Here is a 22073-nt window from a genome sequence, read left to right as displayed (position 1 = left end):
GCTCTTCAGATGTTATAGGTTCATTAAGAAACCATTCAGACAAAAATGTTATGGCATAGTGAAACTACATTTTCAGTGTATGCTTGTTCATTGGAGACATAAGGGCAGAATAATTAACTTAAATTTGAGAAATATATATCTTAATATGTAGGACTATAGGTTGGATAAATACTGTGGGATATGGTGTATGAATATTGATGTAAATGTAATTGCATTCAAATGACTATTATTTAATTGTTATCTATTTTAATTTGTTATTTAATTCCATAGTAAGAATATATAACAATGTATTATAAACTTCTAAATCATGAAAAAAAACAGACTCATCCAGGAGTGCCAGTTCTCTGCTGCCACTTTCAAGTTAATACTGTTTGTTTACAAGCTGCCTGAGTAGCAGCAAGCAATCTGGTACATCAACTGGCAGATGTCTTCAATGTCTGTAAATTTCAGCAGTTTTGTTTATTGGTCCAGAGCTGACTTTATCTGAATCCATATCATGGTTTGGTACTTCTGGCAGCATTTTTGTGTTAGATAATCTGAAGTCTTTGTGGAAGGCTGGATCCAGACAGGAGCTGGAGTAATTTCTAGTTTCCTTCGGATGGGCATCCATGAATCGGCCAAAAGCTGTCATCGAAAAGTTAATATTGTTTCCTTTATACTCTCTTTGTAAAACGTTTCATTAAGTCATTCATTACTAAAGCGTGAAGGAACATTCAGGTCAGGTGCCATTTGTTTATTTGTTATTTTGGCTACTGTACAAAATAAAAACATTGGATTGTACAAATGTAAAATCAGATACTGTAGCTGAAACTACAATTTTAAGTCTTTATGTTTCATAAAATGTATTAAGTGGTTATGCACTAATAATTTTAGATCATGGATGTAGTGGTGTGATCACAGCTGGAAATTGGGGTAACACAGGGCTTTGGAGTCCAAGGGAGTTATTTTAAAGAGAATCTTTCATTTCTCCCACAAAACTATGTACAAACATCATAATGATCTTTCAAGTACTGTCTGATAAACTCTCTTGAATGCAGTATTTCAGCTTCTTTTTATTGACATCATCTGTTTCAGATAGCAAACATTTTGAAGCAAATAGTTTAGTTCAGAATTCTTTAACCTTCCTTCCGTTGTAACCAGTTCTAAGAAAGTGAAACAAATTGTTCCACTGATGTGCAAATGCGATAACCACAGTGCTCTATATTATGAGCATCATGTAAACATTCTAGAAAGGCTGCAATTTGTTGCCGTGCATGGGGCTCTTATATCCAAACTTGCAACTCCAACATTAATAATTTATGAAACAATTTATGATAAATGAAACAATTAATCTAACATGGAGATATTATGTTTTCCACCCAACAGCAACAAATTGTTCATGTAAAATGTAGTTGCTTTAACAAATGCATTAGCTCACTTAACTCTCTAAATCTCAAACATTTGATCAGTTCACTTGTTGCTAAATAATGGCCAAACATTATAAAATGGAATGCAACTAGGCCGTCACAAAAACGGTAGAATAATCTTGCACTTTAGCTTTTCTAATGTAATAATGCAAGTTCACAGTAAAAGTGCTATTTGGGGGACAGCTTTTTACTTACGCCTATCAAATCATAACATCAACCCAGAAACAAAACTGTCTTTTCTGAAAATCAACCCAATTTCATAATTTCATTGTCCAATCAATAATACCATTTGTGATTTCAGTGGTTAAAAAATTGTGCTACAATTAAGGAAATTATTTGCATGTAAACACTTGCATGATGCTCTGGATTTAAGACATAGGCATATTGCAGTAGTTTTGTATTGCATTAATAACAATTGTATTGTTAACAGTACTTTCCAACTCCACTTTAAATCACTGTAATGTTTATATTAGTTTCTTATTTCCACTTCTGTAAGTCTATAAGCAAAAAGTGTGCCCAGCCAGCTGGGCCTGAAACATTTTAGTTCAGTGTGCACAGTAGAGTTTCCTCAGTTTAATAGCAGCCATTCCTCCAACTTCCATCACGCAGGGTGCTCAGAGCAGCTACACTCTTTGGGGGTGTCAGTAAACTGCAATGAAAGTAATAGGGGTTATTAATGACAACAAAATATATTAAAGGAGGTATAACTCAGCCGCCATCTTTGCAATGCCTCCTGGCAACTATTTCAGACATCCAAAACCAAAGTCCTAACTACTTGAATGGGGAATGGATATCTTTAAAATCTGTATAGAGCCCATCCCTCAGAGAATCACCAATCTTTACCTATCAGGTCTTTTTACTGGACTTCAGTTGCTGGAGCAGCTATTTAAATCATAGCTATATTATATATAATAGCTATATTTAGTATAACAACCTGAGCTTGACAATCAACATTTTCTGAATATCCAGAACCAAGTGCCACCTTCAAATTATAAGGGTCAACAGGTATCTGCATTCTGAGCAGTTTTGAGCTTTAAAGTTTTTGCATTCCATTTGATTTTGTGGGGAAGTCACAAAACGTAGGCTACTCAACGTAAATAAAAAAGCATCACATAATGTATGTTATCACAGAATAAGAATATGTGAATAACTTGTTTCAGTCTTGTACCTTATTCCTAGAAAGTAGCTAATTAAACTTTCAAGTTTTAGAATGTACAAGGTATACAAATTGTACAAGTTATAAAAAACAAACAATACAAAAAAGACAAGTGATACATTGACAAAACACTGAGTAATCAAAATATTGAGTAAAACGTTTACAAATTCAGAATAGCGATAACTGTAAATAATTACCTGCGTACAGGCTGAGCGCTTTTACTGCGCGAGGCACTGCTTGTCCCAACAAAAGAAGCTGGTCGAGGTAGAGAACTGCGACTTGTGGTGGAGGTGGTGCTGGGTTTGCTGGGCAGAGGGATACTACTACTAGGAATACAGTTGAGGCTAACTGAGGAAGACATTGTGGTGACACTCTGTATTGTTGGGCTAACATAGGCTGTGGCTTTCAGATGTGGCCGTGTTGTCATTGAAAAGTTACCCACGCTGTGAACTCGCTGCTGTAACTGACCAGGGGAAGGAACTAAAACAGAAAAGACAGTAATAAGCATGAAAAGGTGAAACATACATAGACTATCTGCAACATTTTAGTTATTGTAACAGAATATTTTTTTAGTGTTTGTCTCACTTGCAGAATGTATTTTGGTTAGACCATTTTGAGAATCAAAACTCTGACTGTTTCGGAGTAAAGTCAAAGACGAGGACGATGTTGCAATGTTGCAGGTCAGAGCAGAAACATTAGGTCCACTGAATACACTGGGAACGCTGGGAGCTCGAATTAGATTAGGCATGCTCCTCCGTAACTTGTCTGAAAATTAAAGACATTCTGTTTTGAAACATGCAACCTAACAGAATTTATGTAGGAAAGCATTTATGAAACGATCCAAGGAGGAAATGAATTACAGTAAAAAGAAAGGAAGGAAAAGAAGATAAGGAAAATGCTTGCTTTTGAAACATCAGTGTTATTATTATATTTAACTGACCTGTGTTACCTCTGTAACTCTGGGGTTCTGCTGTGACGGGGCTGTAGCCGGATATGTGGAGCTGCTGGTGGGACAAATTGTTCAGATGGTGAGGGGTGGAGGGGCTGCGTCTGCACTCTTTCATGCTGGAGAGGTTCTGTGTGTGAGACGTGCTGCGCTGCATGGAAGCCGTACGGAAGAGTCGCGGCTGAGGAGCCGACAGCTGATCATACTCCTCCGATTCTTCTAGCTCAATCTCATGCCTAATACCTCTACGAGCACCAGTGTGCACAGAAAGACTGCCGCTACGGTGAGTGGCTGTGGCAGCGCTGGTGGCATACTCCTGCCGTAGACCTAGCACACATAAAATAGACCTAGTCAATGTATTAATGTATTAGCTTACTAATATTATGGCTAAAACTTGTCACCAAAATATCTTGTTAAACTCTGCTGTCCAAAGGAATTGTTTACACAAAAATTATGTCATTATTTACTCTTGTGTAGTAGGCCTACCTAACTCAAATTGTAGAGACTTTTAGTTGGCTAACTATCTACTGTGGTCACTATGAAAGTCATTGCATGTAAAGGAGCTACAAGAACATTCTGAAGGGTGCATCTGCAATCATATAGACACCTTATAATATTTACAGTTTTTACAGAAATGTACATAATATTTCATGCACTTTATAATTTACTTGCTTTTAAATTTTTTTCTTATTTCTGCACTATTATTTCTCCTACAGTATATATATATATATATATATATATATATATATATAATGTTTTGTGCTAATTTTTTTGTTAGTCTTTTTTCTTCTGTCTCTATCTTCGAAAAAGGCTGTCCTGCAACAAAGCAAAATTGTGAAGAGTGATATAGAAATAAAATTTGGATTAGTCTGAATAACATCTCCCCACACAACATGATTGTTATATATTTAGATTAGATTATTTATTATTAGATAAGTATTTTAAATGAACTCACTCTCCTCCTGCAATCGAGCCATGACCTCCACATCTGTCATGTCCTGAAGCTTATAGCTCATAGAAATGGAGTCCTCCTCCAACTCAGAGACGCTGAGTTCACTGTCAATGGAAGACTGAGGACTGAGAGGCCGTGGCTGATGAACATTATCTTGTAAAATTAAAATCACAGGTAAATTCACAAGACTGCAGAATCTCACTAAATGACTACAACGATCTAAATTTTGTTTGACATGGGTGACTCCAAGATTGCAGGATTGATGTCCTTAAATATATCAGCATCACTGATTTGTTTCAAGATGCACACCTCTTATTTTTTTAGTAGTGATGCACCGAAATATTTGCTACCGAAACAGCGGACATAAAATTACACGCAAGCTCTGTATAATGCGTGACCGGCTTTAAGTTTCTTTTTTGTCGGGGATCACGCCCATTGACTTTTAAAGCCTAACTTTAAACGCAACCGACTGTCAGTAACTGATGATGTAGATCACGTGGACTGTCATCCGGCAGGTGCTGATATCGCTGAAGCTCATTTTAAGTTTGTTTACAGTACATGAATAGACTTACACAAAATGATTCTGCACCATTTATAAACTTCTTGTACTAGCAGGAGCTTCTGAGTTTGGCTATAACTTGACTAATTTTATGCATAGAATAATTCTAGAAACTACAACGTTTACATGATTGGTTGCTTGTTTTGGCTTGAGTTGCAATGAACAAGAAAAAATAAACAGTATATTTAGTATTGTTTTTGTTGCAGGTTTAGCGTGTGTAATAAATACAGTTAAATAACAACTATTTCAAAAAGTTTTTTAAGTAATTTTCTGTATCGGTTTTCGGTCAAGTGCATCCTGAATTTTCGGTATCGGTTTCGGCCCAGAATTTTCATTTCGGTGCATCACTAGTTTTTAGTATTAAATTGTTTTACCATCTAGTACTCATGATAGATTATTTTGAATGCTATAAAATCCTTTACATTAAGTACTGCCATCAAATACTCAGCATCATTAGTTTAATCTAATATTGCATACTGTTCTGCAGACAAAACTAATTAAAGGTTCTCTAGTGCAGTAGTAATAAGCATTGAGCATTTCAGAAATATTACTGTGAAAATGCCTGCAGAATTGGTTTGCAAAGAAATACACAAGTGTTTTAAAACACAGTTTTAAGGACGCCCTCTGCTGTTAATGCGCAGTAAATGTGCGGAAATTTGTAGTGGCACAGAAGTCTCACCAGCAATTCAAAAATAAGTGTTTATATTTTTTAAACACAAAATTGCAGAAGGGATGTGTATGCTTCATAGAACATGACAGGAGATGGTCAGGCTTACTGTGTGTAGCTGTGTGATAGAAGAATGTGGGAGATCTCTCCGTTAGACTTGAGCAGTTCCTCACGGTGACAGACTGCTGGTAGTTTTGTGAGGATGAATCTGGGTCAGAAGAGACTAGATAGTTTACTTATGATAGTAAAAGTCAGCAGTTGTCATTAACATGAGAATGAGAATGCATATTGGCTCCCAAGTGGTGAAAAAGGATTCAAATCTTTTGTTGCTGATGCGAAAGGCTGTGCTTCCAATTAAATTCAATTATATAATTTTAAACAATTTGGGTACTGTGTTCAGTCACTTTACTGTAGGATGTATAATCTGGTTCTTAAGGCTCCAGGTGAGCAGTACTGAGCACTTTACAACTAAAACTAACATGGTTTGATTTCCTTGGATGTTTTTTGTTACATAATTCCCATAGTTCATAATAACACAATTCCCATAGTTGTAATGAGATTACTATTATTCTAAAATTTGAAAAATATAAATTAAGAATGATTGATCCTAAACATTTGAGGGTTTAGGATCAAATGTTCTCTAACATTTAGAGAAGGAACATGAATGATTAATAATGTAAAGGTATTATCAATCTTGTGTCACAAAAAATGGCAGATGTGTTACCTGTTTGTTCAGTTAGTGCAGGTTTAGTAAAGGGTTTAGAACTGCTGGTTACAGATGAGATTCCATCCAAAGAGCTGTAAAGAAGGCTTGACGACACACAGCTCGAGAGGAGCCCTCTCCATCTTTTGGCTAATGGGAAAAGGTTAGTGCATTTATTAACAAAAACATTAATAGAGTACTAGTATGATTAGACTGTAGAGTTAATATCACAAGAAAAATATTAGCAAGTATAAAAGCCTCCGTAATTACAGTACTTTTTGTACATTCTTTTCTTCAATACAAAATACTATCATCCCACACTAAAAATATTAAATAATAAAATAATCATATTGTTGTTATATCTGATAAACCACCCTGGGCACATTAAGGAAAGAGTTCACATTATGATAAAGGTAGATTGTAACTAAAAGGTTAAACTTTGTTTTCAGAACACAGAACACCTGAGGGGAGGAGACTTGCATAGTGAAAAATATTTCAGCTTCTGCATTATTTGTAGGTCAATAATAAAAATTGTTCAATACTAAGTTATTGGTATTCAAAGAGAGCACTTTCTGACAACTGCAGATGTTGTCTAGAACATTTTCTGTATCAGTTATTCCTTTGGATCAGTCCATATATAAATTATGTATGAGGAGCATATACAGAGATGTGTATTGTGAATTTGCAGGCACTCTGAGCTTTTGAAAGGCCAGATTCAGTAAGCCTGGCTGTCTGCTAATGGGGCCATGAATACAGCTTTGTTCAGACGGTCTCTGAAAACCTTTGTTTTTGTGGGCAATCATGAATGCTTGTTTTTACGTCTCTTGGACATGCTAATTGCTAAAATCTCAAAAGTATCATGTTTTTTTGACTACCAATAAACCAAATTTAATGTTTGCAACTTGTTGTTAAATGCAGATTTTACACACAGGTTTATAAATATAGAAATGGTTTCTATGGTTACCATCTTATCTGCCAGCAAAAGAATGCTTACACAAGTAGTGAAAATAACTAATTTGCTACCCTCCTTACTCTGAATTTACGACTTTGGCAACACAAATGGCACACAGTGATGCATAAAGAGGTAACAACAATCAAAACTTAATCTACACTCTAAAAACAGTTGTGTCAAAAACAACACATTAATGTGTTTTCTTCAACTGAACACATCTCTGTGTTATTTCTTTGGACAACAGGTTTTGGGTTACTTTTAACACTTTAAAACTTGGATAACACAAACAATGTGTTCAAATTAACACATCCATTTTACGAGTGTCTTTTTACTTTCTATTTCGATGTAATGTTTAAAAACATTAAGCTCAAATGGAAGACAATGGCACTCGCAAGGTCATGTTTGATTGTTAAAGAATGTACGTAAACATAAAGAATTGAACACATACATGCACTTTAATTTATTGTGTCTAACGTGTAATGATGTGCGAATGGTGGATAACAATGCTGACACATTTCTTAAAGGTAGGCCTATGTACATGTAATAACTTTATGCATACTGTAGTACACAGTACTTGGTACCTTGGTCCAGTTTGTAGCACAATGAGCGTTTGGCTAATTCCACCTCTGCTCTGGGGTTGTCCAGCACATGTCTACACCACCGTAGAGGGGTCAGGAGAAAATGTGGGAACAGCTTGGCTTTTGGAGACACATATAACCTGGTCATATAAAACATAAACTTGGTCAAACAAGCATTATGCAAGCGGTTTTCATTTATTATTTTGGGTACTTTCTTAGGTAAGTACTCTGTAATACACTATAGGAACACTTACTGTAAAATAAAGTGCAACCATTAACTGTATATGAGTTGAGTTATTGAGTCTCCCTTTAGTGCACCAGTTCAGTTCCTTTGTTATAGTAAAATGAAAACAGAACAGTGTGTGTGTGCACCTTCTTGTTGCAACAAACACCAAAAAAACATCTCTAAATTTAGAATATTGCTGCACCCAACAAACAAATGAAGATATCGATCAACCATTTGAGCTTTTCATACACGCAATAACCAAACAACTTCGCATTCTGTTTTTGCGATATTCGTGGGGGCACAAAGAAAACGGTTTTTGTAAACAAAAAAGACCGTTACATCATTATCGATGTTAGACTATTTATAATTTGAATCTAGATTAATATCCAAAATCAGTACCAGTTATGATCGGACTCATCGCAGGGAAGAATAACATCAAGGTTCAAAATTTCAACCTCGTCCAGTACAGTACCACCATCATCCACATCAGCATCACTCACTGACGGCGGATGTAAATATGGATAGCGTTCTTCTGATGTGTCCAGTCCAAACGAAAGTGTCGACAGAGGTGAAATGCAGTAATTCCCTGTGTAATACAAAGCCGGGTCTGGGCCGATGATACAGGCCGGTGATGGTGATGATGATATTCGGGTGCTGGAGGTGCAGTTGTTCGCAGCGTTTGCTCTCGTTCGCAACTGTTCGTTTTGTCTCTCCAATTTTCGGACGAGCTCTTGAAGCTTTTTTACCTCCACATCTGCATTCATGATCTTACTGTTGCCGTTGACGTCCGCCATCATTCGTGGATTATACAGTAGTTCGTCCATTGAATAAAAAAGCATATGAACAGTAAGATGGTGGCGGAGTGTGTTTACCCTATACCGCTTGCACTGCTTTCAGTCGGTTTACATGCTGCCTCATTACTCAGATGCTGATCTGCGTGTCTCCTCCCCTCGAAGCGATTCGAAATATGAACCATTCACAGTAGCCTACGAGGGCAGCTCTTCAGACTTATTTTAAAAAAATTATAATAATACGAAATTGAGAGGGAACCAAAGCAGAAAGAAACAGAAGGGGAGAAAGTAATAAAGACATATGGGGCCAATTTTTCCAAACCATATTCCAAAAATGTACGACCCCAGGGCAATCGATAATTATGTAATAAAAAGAACCAATTGCCCCTGTATGACACATTGGGCAATACGGATCGGATTTGAGCTTCATGCTATAGAGTTCCTGTGGCATCAAGTCTTGGATAAAGTTTAAATTGGATTTGTTGATGATCCGGATTCCTAGAATTTCAATTGTTGTCATGATTCTGCCGCATCATGTCATGTTTTTCTTGGTTTAGTGACAGGATCATGACAGAATCTCATGTTTTGTGTGGAGAGAGGTATTTTTGGACTTCCATACACTCTCGTTACATCGTTATTGATTAATGCCCTACACTTGTTCCCCTCTTGATTTGGTCCCTTGATTTGGTTTAATGCCCTTGTGTCTTCTGCCTTGTCCTGGTTCATTGTGGTTTGTGTGGTGAGTTCCTGTGTTGTGTTAGTTTAGTTATTTGTAGTTTGTCAAGAGTTTATTCAAGTCTTGTTTATGTGTAGTTAGTATTAGTCCTGTTCTGTCTTGTCATTATATTCCCATGTTTTGTTATGTTACCCCACGTGGGTCTTTGTTTTATTATTTATTAAATACATGTTAAGCCCTTACCCGCTGTCTGCACCTGGGTCCTCTGTCCGTGTCTCGCCACTCGAGGATCATGACAATTGTTTTATTCTGAGGTTAGTCTTATACCTTTCAGTGCAGCTTCCTTCATATAGTCGTCCGATTACAATCCAATAAAGATAATTATTTACATCTTATAAAGTATTATATGCCTTCCTTTTTTCCACTTTCGGTACTACTTTTCTCATCTCTCTATTGTTTGTGCTAAAGCTGCTTTGCAATTCAATAGAATGCAATAAAAAATATAAAAAACATGTTTTAAAATAGATTTAATGTTAAAACACCCATGATGAGATGTCTTGAATCTGTAATTGTGTGTCATGCAGTCCAGAATAGAACCAAATATTATAGGCAGACATTTCACATTTTGTTTTTTGAGGATGCTTTTTTATCTTTTGACCAAAGATAAAGCCTATTGTGTACACAGTACAATTAAAAACTTGTTTTTAAAATGTTCCTCCAAAGACTAAAAATAAAGGTGTACATGATGCCATAGAAGAAGTATTTTTGGCTGTATGGCTCCATAAAGAACTTTTAACATCCGATTATTAACCTTTCTGTTTTTCTAAAGGTTCTTTAGTGGAAAAGGATCTTTAAGAACTATAAAGTCTTGTTTTTTGTCCCTGTCCTCTCGTTTCCTCATTATTGATTGTTAATGATTTCATGCCCTGCTTGTTATGTTATTTCTTATTTGAGTTCCTGTTTCCCCATCGCAGGATTGTTATTTAAATTAATGTTGTATGTCTACCTGGCTGCCTGCAATTGGGTTCTTCCCCCTCTCTCTGTGAGCATTCCTGACATAACGCAGCAGCCATGGACTGCGAGCAGTCTCCTTCGCCTCCAGGGTCGCGGCTGCCGGGTTCCCCTCCAGGGTCGAGGCCAGAGGCATGATTCTGCCTCTTTTTGATCATGTTTTCTTAGTCTTGTGGCAGGATTATGACAGACCCACATGTTTAGTGTGAGAGAGGTTCTTCCCCTCTCTCTGTGAACATTACTGAAAATATTATGTATCATTAACATCTGTGTCTGCTGCAGCTGCAGTGTCACCCGAAGAGGCAGAAGCTTCAGGGGCGTTTGCCTTCGTTTCATTATCTACTGTTCATATCTGTCACAAAGCGATGTTGTTATCTAGTGCTTTTTTAAGTTGGTTTACGGAAATCCTCGACATTTTGTAGTGGGAATACGGTGTAAATGTTTGTATCACGTAAACCACTGCCTGGATGATGCAACTTTTAGGGGCATACAACAAATGCAGAGATCAGTATTAGCAACAGATCATTTATTTATTATGTGAATTATTTTGTGTGGTAGTGATTGTCTCATTCTAAAACATTTAATCCTGTTATATAATGTCACAAAAATGTATATGAAAACATCAATATTAGAAAAGCTATTAAAATAAAGTAATTTCAATCTTAGGATGGCAAACATAGCTCTTTATTTCCAACCTGCTGTATTCTGGTATTACTGAGAGAAATATTTTCTTAATCACTTAAACACCTGAGCTTTGCAAGATAATTTCTCTGAAAGACTGGTTTCCTTTCATAGAAATACTTTTGTTAATTTAAGTGTTTTTCTTTTAAGAAAGAAAGAGTACTGCATAACAGGTATGACCCAACTATACTCTGGAATGACACACACACAATCTCAACAATACAAAATAATCAAATGATAGCAAGAAATAAATTAAAGTCCTTCGTATATAATCCTTCAAGTTAGATGAGATACATTTCACAGCATTAGAGAATGACAGTTTTGAATGCATATTTGAAACCCTTAATTCCATTATTTCACAGAAACCACCACCAAGAAATTATTTTATGTACTTTGTGTCAAATTTAAAACCATGGGAAAGTTCTGATATAGGTTGTTGTAATGCAGAGCAGTCCATCTCTTCTGTCCATATCTTGAACCGAAACTTAAATATATATTCAGCGGTGCCACTTGCCTATAAACAAACATATTTGTTATTTTTTAAACATTTTTTACATTGTTTAAAGCTGTTGAAAAGTATAGTAGAGTGTGTCTTACCCTTAGTGACATTAAAGCAGCCCTCACAGTGAACAGCACTGCGGTAGACCCACAGGTTGTCACCTGCCTTCAGGTGCCCAAGAGAGGTGTTGCACACATTACACTGCATAAACACGGATTTTTTTTTTAAATATATATTTTTTAAAATAAAGTTACAATTTACAATTTTCCATACATTTTGTTTTAAATATAAAAAATATTGAATTCAAATATTTTAACCTCAATAGATATATATTTCAATAACATCGGTAATAACTTCTGCATTTAAAGAGACATATGACTAACCTTGAAACAACGTGCGTGGCAGTTTATATTCATATCATCCAGTATAATCTTTTCATCGGTGTACATGTTTTTACGGCAGTATGTGCAAAGGTCCCTCTCACTGACTTTCCTAGAACAAAGTGTTTCCAATGTCACACGTGCACTGCACTTTACATTGAACTCAATGCTGGCATAGTTTATATAAATGATTTGTACCTCTCAGGGGATGTGTATACTGTTGTAGATGATTTTGATGTAATGGAAGGTGACGTGTACACTGTTGTAGATGATTTTGATGTAATGTTGTCAGAGAGGTAATCAATAGGCCTGCAAAATATGAAAATAATTAAGTCTGTAAGGGTAATAAAAACAGTAATAGTTAACCTACCGCTGCGTTTTATATCTTAACCTAATCAAAGAAAGCATGTGAATATTATGGGTACTGAACCTGGTTTCTGTGTATGACGTCCTAGTGTAAGAAGGACTTGTGACACTATCCCACTCATGACTATGCAGTTACAAAAAAAAAAAACATTAAAAAAACCATGAAAACACAAAAAGTGTAATCACATCGAATGTGCCAGACGAATAAGCTGAAATGAAACAAATGTATCTTACCGGTCGTTTGATGAATACACTGTCCGAGTGGTTTTGGATAAAGTAATATCCTGATCCTCGCGACTGTAAGAACGGTAGAAGGACATTATTGAATGAACACTGCTAGACCCTTGAGAGTGAAGTTATAATGGAAAGTTGCGAGCTTCTGACAGCCTAAATGAGAAAGCACAGCGGCTTTTGTGCTTTCTGTGTAAGTTGCACGACTGGTTAAACTACTTACAGAGAATGCCAGAGTAAATGTCAAACTCGCCACAAATGTGTTCACACCTTCTAAAAAGGCAAATACCACGTACCTGCTGTTAGTGTGGGTTGTCTTGATTGATGTTGGTATGAGTGTGTCAAACAGTTGATCCTCAGTACTGTGGAAAAGAATGAAGTAAGTTTTTTTGTCCTCTCTTACTGTATGAATGAAAGGCATGCTGATGCAGAGATTTTCATTGTGCAATGAAAGGTCCCACCTCTTTGTGGACTGGACAGAATAGGACCTTGTTTTAGTTGGAGAAACATCTTCCATTGTGTAGGTCTTGATGCTATTGATTAAATTGTTGAGAGGTTAGGAGATAAGCCACTTTTCTTCAGGTTAGTTTCCAATCTGTGAGCAAAACAGTGGTTACTGTACCTAGCGGTGGTCTTGACAGGTGAGGATGCCTCTTCTCTTGAGTAGGTCTTGATGCTACAGATAAAAATGTTGAGAGGTTAGGAGATTAGCCACCTTTCTTCAGGTTAGTTTCCAATCCGTGAGCAAAACAGTGGTTACTGTACCTAGCGGTGGTCTTGACAGGTGAGGATGCCTCTTCCCTTGAGTAGGTCTTGATGCTACAGATTATATTGTTAAGAGGTTAGGAGAGTAGGCTTTTCTTCAGGTTAGTTGGCAATTGGTGAGCAAAACTGAGGTTACTGTACCTGGTGGTGGTCATGACAGGCGAGTTTGGTCTAGACAAAAATATATTCTTGTGTTAATAAACACACAAAACGTGACAAAATGTAATAATTTTTATAGGTAAGATTTGTATGTATATTGTCTTAAACTCACGCATCAATAGTTTTCACTGATGACTTCACAGTAGTGACTTCAGACTTGTAGTCACTTTAGAGACAAAAGACATGTGCGTTCAGTGGTATTACAGATACAAAATTTTATTTTACCTTTCATTAAACTGCTTTTTAAAACAGTTGAATTACTACCGCTTATCTGGGTTACCTTACTCTTGCTACTTTAATGTTTTACGAACTACTTTTATAAAATATTAACTAATAAAATATTTCTTCTTGGATAAATACTTGTTGTCTAATGACTTAGTTATGTGGGCAAGTAACCCTATAATAAGGAGGATAATGTACGGGATAAGCTAGTCATTATGACCAAAAAGAAACAGGTGATTCATAGCCCCTCCCCTCTTCCCTGCTCACCCTGTTGGGATTATTTATGTATTTGTATGTATACATCTCTTACTGGTCACTGAATACATGTTTTACATTTTGTACATAGATTAACATTTTGTGAATCTCGTAAATTTGGGACAATTACCTGATTTTTAGGTTATAATTAGGCACTAAAAATTGTGGAATTACAGAATGCAGTAATGTTGAGACAATGATATGATTAATCTTTCAAACTGCTATTTTATGGATTGTACATTTACATTTACATTTATTCATTTGGCAGACGCTTTTATCCAAAGCGACTTACAAGTAGTTTTTTTTTTATACAGTGGCACATTACTGCAGAGCAATCAGGGGTAAGGTGCCTTTCTCAAGGGCCCTTCAGTCATGACCTGCTGGCACTGAGATTAGCACCGGCAACCTTCTGATCACAAGCCCAACGCTCTAAGCATTAGGCCACAGCTGACCCCAGAGTAAAACATTGTACAGAGTAAAATTATCAATAATTAAATAATTAAACAAAACACTGTTACTTATGTACTTTGTGGTGGTCTTGACATGTGAGACTGGTCTACACACAAAAAATGTTGTTAGCTTAAAGGGATAGTTCCCCCAAAAATGAATATTCTGTCATCTTTTAATCACCCTCAGGTTGTTCTAAAGTATAAAGTATTCTGTTGAACACAAACGAAGACATTTAGAAGAATGTCAGAAACCAAACATTCCCCACAGTAAGGAAAATCAATACTATGGGAGTTAATAGGGATGAGATCTGTTTGGCTATTGACATTCTTCCAAATATCTTCCTTTGTGTTAAGCAGAACAGAAAGTTTTGAACAATCTGAGAGTGAGTGAATGATGACAGAATTAGTTTTTTTTGGGAGAACTATGTCTTAAATGTTATAATCCTGACGCTATGAAACAATGTGTAAATGTATGTGACATTTTACCAATTGTTATTAATAGATTTTAAAGATGGGTAGATGTCATGTAATTTATCCACATGCCTAATTTGGCTACTTTCTACTGCACAAGAACGAATTAACACTTAAATATGGTTGTTTTCGATTGAACTAACCCGACAGCTGTGTTTGTAGACGACTTAACAGTATTGACTTCATAGTCACTTTTAACACAGAACAGTGAGCAACATTTTAGTTTCCAAATATAATTTTAATTCATCTTTGGTCACAGCTGCATTATTTACACATTCAGAGTTTGGGATAATAAAATCTATTTATAGGTGATTTTTGTTGGTGAAACATTTTACTTTGTGTAAGCTTTGATGCAATAAATGAATTTGCCACATACCTGCTGTTAGGTTTTGTATAGGATTTCTTGATTGACGTTGGTATGAGAGTATCAAACAGTTGATCATCAGTGCTGTGGAAAAGCATGATTTGCAGGATAAGTCAATGATTTGCCCTCTCTTACCATGAATGAAAAGCATGGTGATTCTGAAATGGAGATGGGATTAAGATTTCTCACCTTTTCGTGGATTTAAGAGAGTATGAGGTTGTTTTAACTGGTGAAACGTCATCCTTTGTGTAGGTCTTGATGCTACAAATATAATTGTTCAGATGTTAAGGAAGTAGGCTACTTTACAGTTTGTTGGTGGAAAATACAAAACTACTGTACCTTGTGGTGGACTTGACAGTTGAGGATGGCCTATTATCGGTTTAATGGTAAACATACACACATTAAATAAACAAAAACAGAACAATCATTCAAAATTTTGTTAAAATGCATATACTCACCCATCGATGGTGTCCTTTGATGATTTCACAGAAGTGACTTCAGACTTGTATTCTCTTTAGGGGCAGAACATTTGCATTTTCAATGATAGAACCAGAAAATGTTATTTGTGTGAGTGTGTGTGTATGTGTGTGTGTAAACATAAAAGTAAATTAAATTGAGCTGATTTACCCAGAACTCTTGGTCTTAATATCAGAGAGGTCTTTAGCAGGGATAGTTTCTAAATTACTGAATGATTTCCTGAGGACAAGGATAAAACTACAGTTTTATAAAACTACACAGAATAGTTAAAAAAATATTAATTTACCTTGATATTGAGCAAACAAGGAAAATTGGTTTGATCTTACCTGGTTGTGGAGACAGTCTCAGTAAACTTTCTACCATCCTTGACTGTTGTTGTCGTTGTTGAAGTACTGAAAGAGGCATGATCATTCACTGTAAAAGTTTGTAACAACAAATCGTTCATTCAATCCTCAACAGTAAGCTACTTACCTGCTCTTAGGTTGCGTTCTTACAGTTGATCTAGTTGTTGTGGTTCCCCTGGGTAGGAAAGAGAGTTAAGGTCTTAAATGAAATTTTCAATTCAAAACTAATATAAGAGGTAAAACTAATATAATTGTACATTATACTATTGCAGGCTTTTTTGATTCACACAGGAACATTTCAATCTTTCAGTGTATTTCTTTTAAATGTCACCTCCTTTATTGTGCTTAATAATACATAGTAAAATCTTTTTTACAAACAATTTAAAATAAGATGTCTGTTTACCTGATTTCATCCAACTTGTCCTGGCTCCCACCAAATCTAAAAATTGAAAAATGTTTAGATTTAGTTGTTAATGTTTTTATCTGTACTAACTTTCAAAAGGGACAATTGAATTCTGTGTTCTTAAAGCACTAATGATTAATGATGAATTATTCATACATATAATCATTCACTACATATAAAACAAAGTAGGTATTTTAGCTATATGAAAGATATAGTATGTAAAATGTTGCCTTTAGCAGTGTATTAATTACCTCTTAGTGAGGGCTTGGACAGAGGCAGGTGATGTAGTCACTGTGGTGGTTTTGCTCTCGGTTTTGCTGGTTGAACCTGTAGAACTTTAAGGGGGAAAGATCAGTCAGTGACACATATTTTAATATTGGCAATGCTTGTGGAGGATTTTTTTAATGATCGCCTAAATTAACATATTTTAGATGCAAGTGCATAATATCTAAATGTGGGATATATATAAAGTGTTTTAAAGATATTACTGTAACTACCTAGCAATGTTTTCTTTGGATCTGGTAAGACTCAGAACAGATTTGCCGAAATTAGCAACCTTACTGTTGAGAAAAAATAGAAGCACAGCACATATTTAGTTTTGATCTATTATACATCTCATTTGCAGTTACATTAATAATGATGAATGCAACAAAAACTTACTCAACTGGTTCGTCCTCCTCCACATTTTTCTTGATCCAGCTATTGTCCTTCAACAATGAAGTCTTCTTTTTGTTGTCCTCCACCACTGTTCTAGTGGAAGCTGCAGTATGATAACAAATTACTTGATTATGTGTTAATGACATATTGTAAAGTAAAATAAAAACAATATTTAATTTGTTCATCATATTATAAAAAAGGGTTGTAAGGTTGTAAGCAACAGTGGTAGGCGTGTATTTGGTTTTCGACTGGTCTTTATTTGTACAGTGAACACCTGTATACAAATAGTTGTTCATCTATTTATCAACAAAATAAAATAGCGTGATGGCTGAAGTTATGGAAAGCTTTAGCTATATTTTTCTCACCTGTTTGGATTTGACTATATGACTTTCCGGTGAAAGACATGGTTTAAGCTATGGAAGGAAATTGAAGAACACATTATTTAGTGTATGGAGTAATCACTTTTATTATCACAAAAATAAACATTAAGCTATTTCTAACGTGTCCTCAAGATGGTGCCATTAGAAAACACATACATTGCATGAACTGCATATTTTACAAAACATCGATAACACAGTTAGAGTTTGGAGTGGTATCTTCCTGAATACTTTCCTGACTACACCCAAAACAAGTCTGTCTCGATCACTATACACACACCCTGTTCAAACATCTGCCACCGTAACCTTGGCAACTTTCTCAACCTTATAATGAAATGCATTTGCCAATGTACTGGACGATTTTAAAATGTTCTATTTAACATTTTATCACATATTTTGTTCATATTTTAGGCATCATTATAATAACAGTAAAGGGATCTCAGAAATATATTCAAAAGCAAAAATATTTGTTACATTCAATGCATAGAAACAATTTTCAGAAACATTCAAATTGAGCAGCAAATAGCTGATTTTTTCAGCTCAAATGTTTTTCAAAGTAACATAGCCATTAAACTAATATTTTTCAAAGTAACATAGCCATTAAACTGATGCTGTTTGCATGTAACATTTACATCTACAGAAAGTTTGTGAAAAAACAAATACCAATTTACCTGTACACATTTTACAGAGTCATACAGTAAATCCGTTGAAATTAATTTAAATGTTCATTTAAATGCTGTACATGTTTTAGCTGTGAACTATGATAAAATTAATGTACAGTGACATATTAATTACATCCATACTTTGTCATAAAAATAAATTTGGTTGAAAGCAAAACTCTATAAAAATGTAAAGTGAGATATTTGAATAAACACAATCAAAATACAAAATAAGGCAAATAGAGAAAAGTCACTTTGTGTCAAGAGAGTCATACCTTGGTTTTCAGGTGTGTGAGATGTGATTAGAAGCTGAATGAGAATAACATACAGTTTACTGCTCTTCCCTTCTTACATATTTGACCTGGGTAGGGAAGGCATGGCCATGAGGTGTGGTTTCATATGACACATATGAGAGCAACTGAACCTGAACTGTAAGCTCAGACTGTCATCGCAGTTTTTACAATGCAGTTTTGTGTTTGTAGTTTCATTTGAGGTGTGTTATTATGAGGTCTTTCCCACCAGACAGGAATGATGACAAGTCGTATAAAGGTCACATTACCAGCCATTTTTCAGTCTTTGGAAACTATGTGAAATGCAGCATATGACCCACCACCCAGATGCCAAGCTGAAAATACTGTATAAAACATTGGGTGTGGTCTCATAGTTTAAAAGTTCAAAAGTCTGTGGTCGTTAAAGTCTGCATTGTCACTGCTGTTTATGATTGATAATATTTTGCCAACACACACATAAAATGTTCCATTAGTTTAACTGGTAGACGTGGAAAAGATCATGGGTTTGATAATCATGAAACACACATAATGAAAAAAATGTACACATTGACAAACTACTAATCAATCTGGATAAACATGTCTGAAAGAGTTGAGCATTATCATTAAAATGAACTTGCTAAATGTTGAACCATGATAATTTAACAAAAGAGCTGATCTGTAAAAGTACTTTTACATGCCTCAAGCCTTAAGATTCTTATCTTCAAGTCATGTAAGCAGGTGAAATTTTTTTTTTGTAAATAGGTAAATAATATACAAAATGTAATTAAAAAATACTTATGTAAACTTAAATATATAACTCTAATACACATTACATGGCTAATCAGTTTTAATATTACCAAACCTCCAATGCTTTGTACAATAAGAAACATGATATAATTGTTATTATTTTGTATAATGGCTAAAAATGTATCTGCTTCCCTTCTGTCCACCTTTTCTAAAGTGACATTTCTTGCCACCAGATGGAGCATCACATTAGAATTACTACTGCTGACGTCGTTTAGATCTAAAGAAAATAGGGGCTACCCAGTATTTCCATTTATATACACGAATATAGACCGCTTTGCAAGTGGTAAACACTGGCCCAGAAGCACATCCAGTTGAAGTTTTTATTTATTATCAGTATTTTTAAAGCGTACATATATAAAGGGATAGTTCACCTCAAATTAAAATCCTGTCATAATTTACTCACCCTCATGCAATTACAAACATATGGCTTTCTTTCTTCAGCAGAACACAAAAGAAGATATTTTTAAGAATGTTTGTAACAGAAAACCGTTGGTCCCCAATGACTTGCATTGGTTTTGTGTCCATACAATAGAAGTGAATGGAGACCGTTAACAGTTTTTGTTTGTCAACATTCTTAAACATATATATGGGGCTTGAGAAGTGAAATTTTCCACATATTTACCAGTTTAATTCTGCACAAAGCCAGTATAATTATATACGTTTAGGAAATGTAAGAATGATTATTTATTAAACTTGAATTGGAATTTACATTTTTGGAATTCATTTACGATTATTAAATACTAGATGTGAGATCGTCGTAAATGGAAACAGACTTATATTTGCATTAATGCTAAACATTATCAGACAGATTCATGCAATGCATGGCCATGGCCAATGCAGTGAAACCGTAAATACTGGATTCATCGTGTCCTTAGAAGGACAATGTGCATAATGAAATATCAAAGAGACATTTGTGCATGATGCGTGTTTTTTATACCTGTTGTAAATTAACATTCTGAAGAGTAATGTTTAAAGCATCTTGAGGAGCCCGCATCTAAAGCCTTATGCACGTCTTCTTTATAACTACAGCGGCTGTGCGTGAAAACCTAACGAGCTCCCTTGTTAGACAGCATTTTGGGCTTCTTTTGAAACGTTGGTCAACGCCCCAAAATGCTATCTATGTAGGGGTCATGCTAGGTTTCGCTTCGTGAACCGCGTTTGCTGTAGATGGGAATGTATCCCAGCATGCTTGACAGTCAGCGACATGAACAGGGAAGGATGATGAAGCTAAGATGGCAGCGCTACTAAAGGTGCTGTCTTCACAGGGTCAAGAAAAACAACAGGATAAAACGCAAAGCACAGACGTCATGTCACGCATTTGACTTTTTTCCTCTTGGTGCGATTGAACATGAAAACTCGGTGTGGCCGAATCGCTTGCAATCGAGGAAATTGTGTTAGATTTTGATCCGGGGAAGCGCATTTCGCAGTTGCAGCAGTGCTAACCGACAACGTCGTTGCATCGCAGGCGCAATTGATCAGAGAAATACTCGGATGTAATCCGCCGGCGGTTTTGTGCGTTTGCGGATCGGATATATGGAGCGTGTTTGTCAGTTTTAGTACTGTCAATTGACATTGTAATCCAATATATGCGTTGTTCCCCTAAACGATGATGTGTGCTGCTGCGGCAGCGGGTGCCGGTGGGATCCTGTCCTCCTCATCCCACTCCATGGGGCTGGGTGTCAGGGTCATTCCTGGAGCTGGAAACGATTTCGGAGCGATTGGATCAGGAATGGGCTCCTGTCCCGTTTTGGGGTCTCGGTCAGACTGTCGAAGTCGTTACCAGCTTCTTCTCTCAGGGCGAGCGCTGGCGGAGAGGTACCGGAGGATTTACACCACCGCCATCAACGACAAAGAACAGGGGCTAAACCTTGGGAGGTGGGTACCGTTTTACAGATCGGTTCGGGTTTAAAATCCGGACCGTGACAATGTGCGGCTAAATGTGTTGGTAAACAAAACGGCCTCGACCCATTGGGTTCAAATGTGAGCTCATTCGAGCCAAAACAGTAGCGGTTAGCTAGCGGCTAACTTCCTTAGCGAGGTTGCATTAGCGGGTAACGTTAAAGCAAAAACATTGGCTTCGTTTAGGGTTACGAGTAGATTTTTTCAGTTTGTATTTACTTTTAGCTATATTTCAGTTTGTGTTTATCTTGCATTTTTTTATTTGTGCAATTTTGTGTTTTAAATTCGCTGTCACAGACCTACCGAGCCACCTTACACAGGCAAACCTTTCAGATGTAACGCTAGCTGTGAAGCAGCTGGTTGGACTAAAAATTTTGTATTTTTACACTCACTTATTTGATCCGTCAGGAATTAACTGTTGTCATTATTATATGACTTCATAACTCAATGCAAAGATTACTGCTACCTATAGGTTTATGAATATGTAATGGACCAATGGCAAGGCGTCGTTTTATATACACTGTTCGCCAAATTGTGTATATATAGGTAGAGATTATTGATAACCAGCCACTTCATTTGGAAGTTATTTTATCATCGACATACATGTCAATACATCCATATTTATTCAATTGGGCACCCTTGGCTTAGGTGGAGTGGGCTTGGTCCTGTTCTGTTTTGCCTTACGTCACCCTGCTGTAGTGCAATGACGTGCAGTC

The 22073-nt window shown here is 36.1% G+C and overlaps 3 protein-coding genes across 10 annotated transcripts in view; 1 reads left to right on the top strand and 2 right to left on the bottom strand.

The window, feature by feature from the left end:
- Nucleotides 1-719: 719 nt before the first annotated feature.
- Nucleotides 720-9087, bottom strand: slain1a (SLAIN motif family, member 1a). 2 transcript variants are annotated; one of them, XM_079463823.1, is made up of 9 exons: nucleotides 8545-9087; nucleotides 7923-8059; nucleotides 6411-6539; nucleotides 5796-5894; nucleotides 4464-4613; nucleotides 3503-3835; nucleotides 3148-3327; nucleotides 2760-3042; nucleotides 720-2055 (listed from the first exon to the last, which is right to left on the bottom strand). In XM_079463823.1, the coding sequence occupies exons 1-9, from the start codon at nucleotides 8982-8984 to the stop codon at nucleotides 1980-1982; spliced, it is 1827 nt and encodes a 608-aa protein (XP_079319949.1). In that variant the 5' UTR covers nucleotides 8985-9087; the 3' UTR covers nucleotides 720-1979. The 2 variants fall into 2 exon arrangements, with proteins under 2 accessions (XP_079319949.1, XP_079319948.1); XM_079463822.1 differs by having other exon boundaries at nucleotides 3512-3835.
- A 2035-nt stretch (nucleotides 9088-11122) lies between these two features.
- On the bottom strand, nucleotides 11123-18846 carry scel (sciellin). The gene is made up of 25 exons (XM_079463766.1): nucleotides 18658-18846; nucleotides 17712-17759; nucleotides 17350-17449; nucleotides 17187-17249; nucleotides 16941-17024; nucleotides 16690-16725; nucleotides 16414-16461; nucleotides 16269-16334; nucleotides 16093-16161; nucleotides 15924-15977; nucleotides 15805-15834; nucleotides 15655-15726; nucleotides 15478-15549; nucleotides 13817-13870; nucleotides 13687-13716; nucleotides 13546-13599; nucleotides 13403-13456; nucleotides 13242-13313; nucleotides 13077-13142; nucleotides 12784-12846; nucleotides 12614-12673; nucleotides 12382-12492; nucleotides 12187-12295; nucleotides 11902-12004; nucleotides 11123-11818 (listed from the first exon to the last, which is right to left on the bottom strand). The coding sequence occupies exons 2-25, from the start codon at nucleotides 17749-17751 to the stop codon at nucleotides 11802-11804; spliced, it is 1527 nt and encodes a 508-aa protein (XP_079319892.1). The 5' UTR covers nucleotides 17752-17759; nucleotides 18658-18846; the 3' UTR covers nucleotides 11123-11801.
- Nucleotides 18847-20649: 1803 nt separating this feature from the next.
- Nucleotides 20650-22073, top strand: part of mycbp2 (MYC binding protein 2) — a 91916-nt gene continuing 90492 nt past the window's right edge. For all 7 annotated transcript variants that reach the window (XM_079464024.1, XM_079464025.1, XM_079464026.1 and 4 more), the window contains exon 1: nucleotides 20650-21333. In XM_079464024.1, the coding sequence (XP_079320150.1) occupies nucleotides 21065-21333 (269 nt within the window). In that variant the 5' untranslated portion in view covers nucleotides 20650-21064. The remainder of the gene's footprint in view (nucleotides 21334-22073) is intronic.

The sequence above is a fragment of the Barbatula barbatula genome, assembly GCF_947034865.1.
Source record: "Barbatula barbatula genome assembly, chromosome: 9".
Classification (NCBI taxonomy): Eukaryota; Metazoa; Chordata; class Actinopteri; order Cypriniformes; family Nemacheilidae; genus Barbatula; species Barbatula barbatula.
This window is presented reverse-complemented; position numbering and strand designations above follow the sequence as displayed.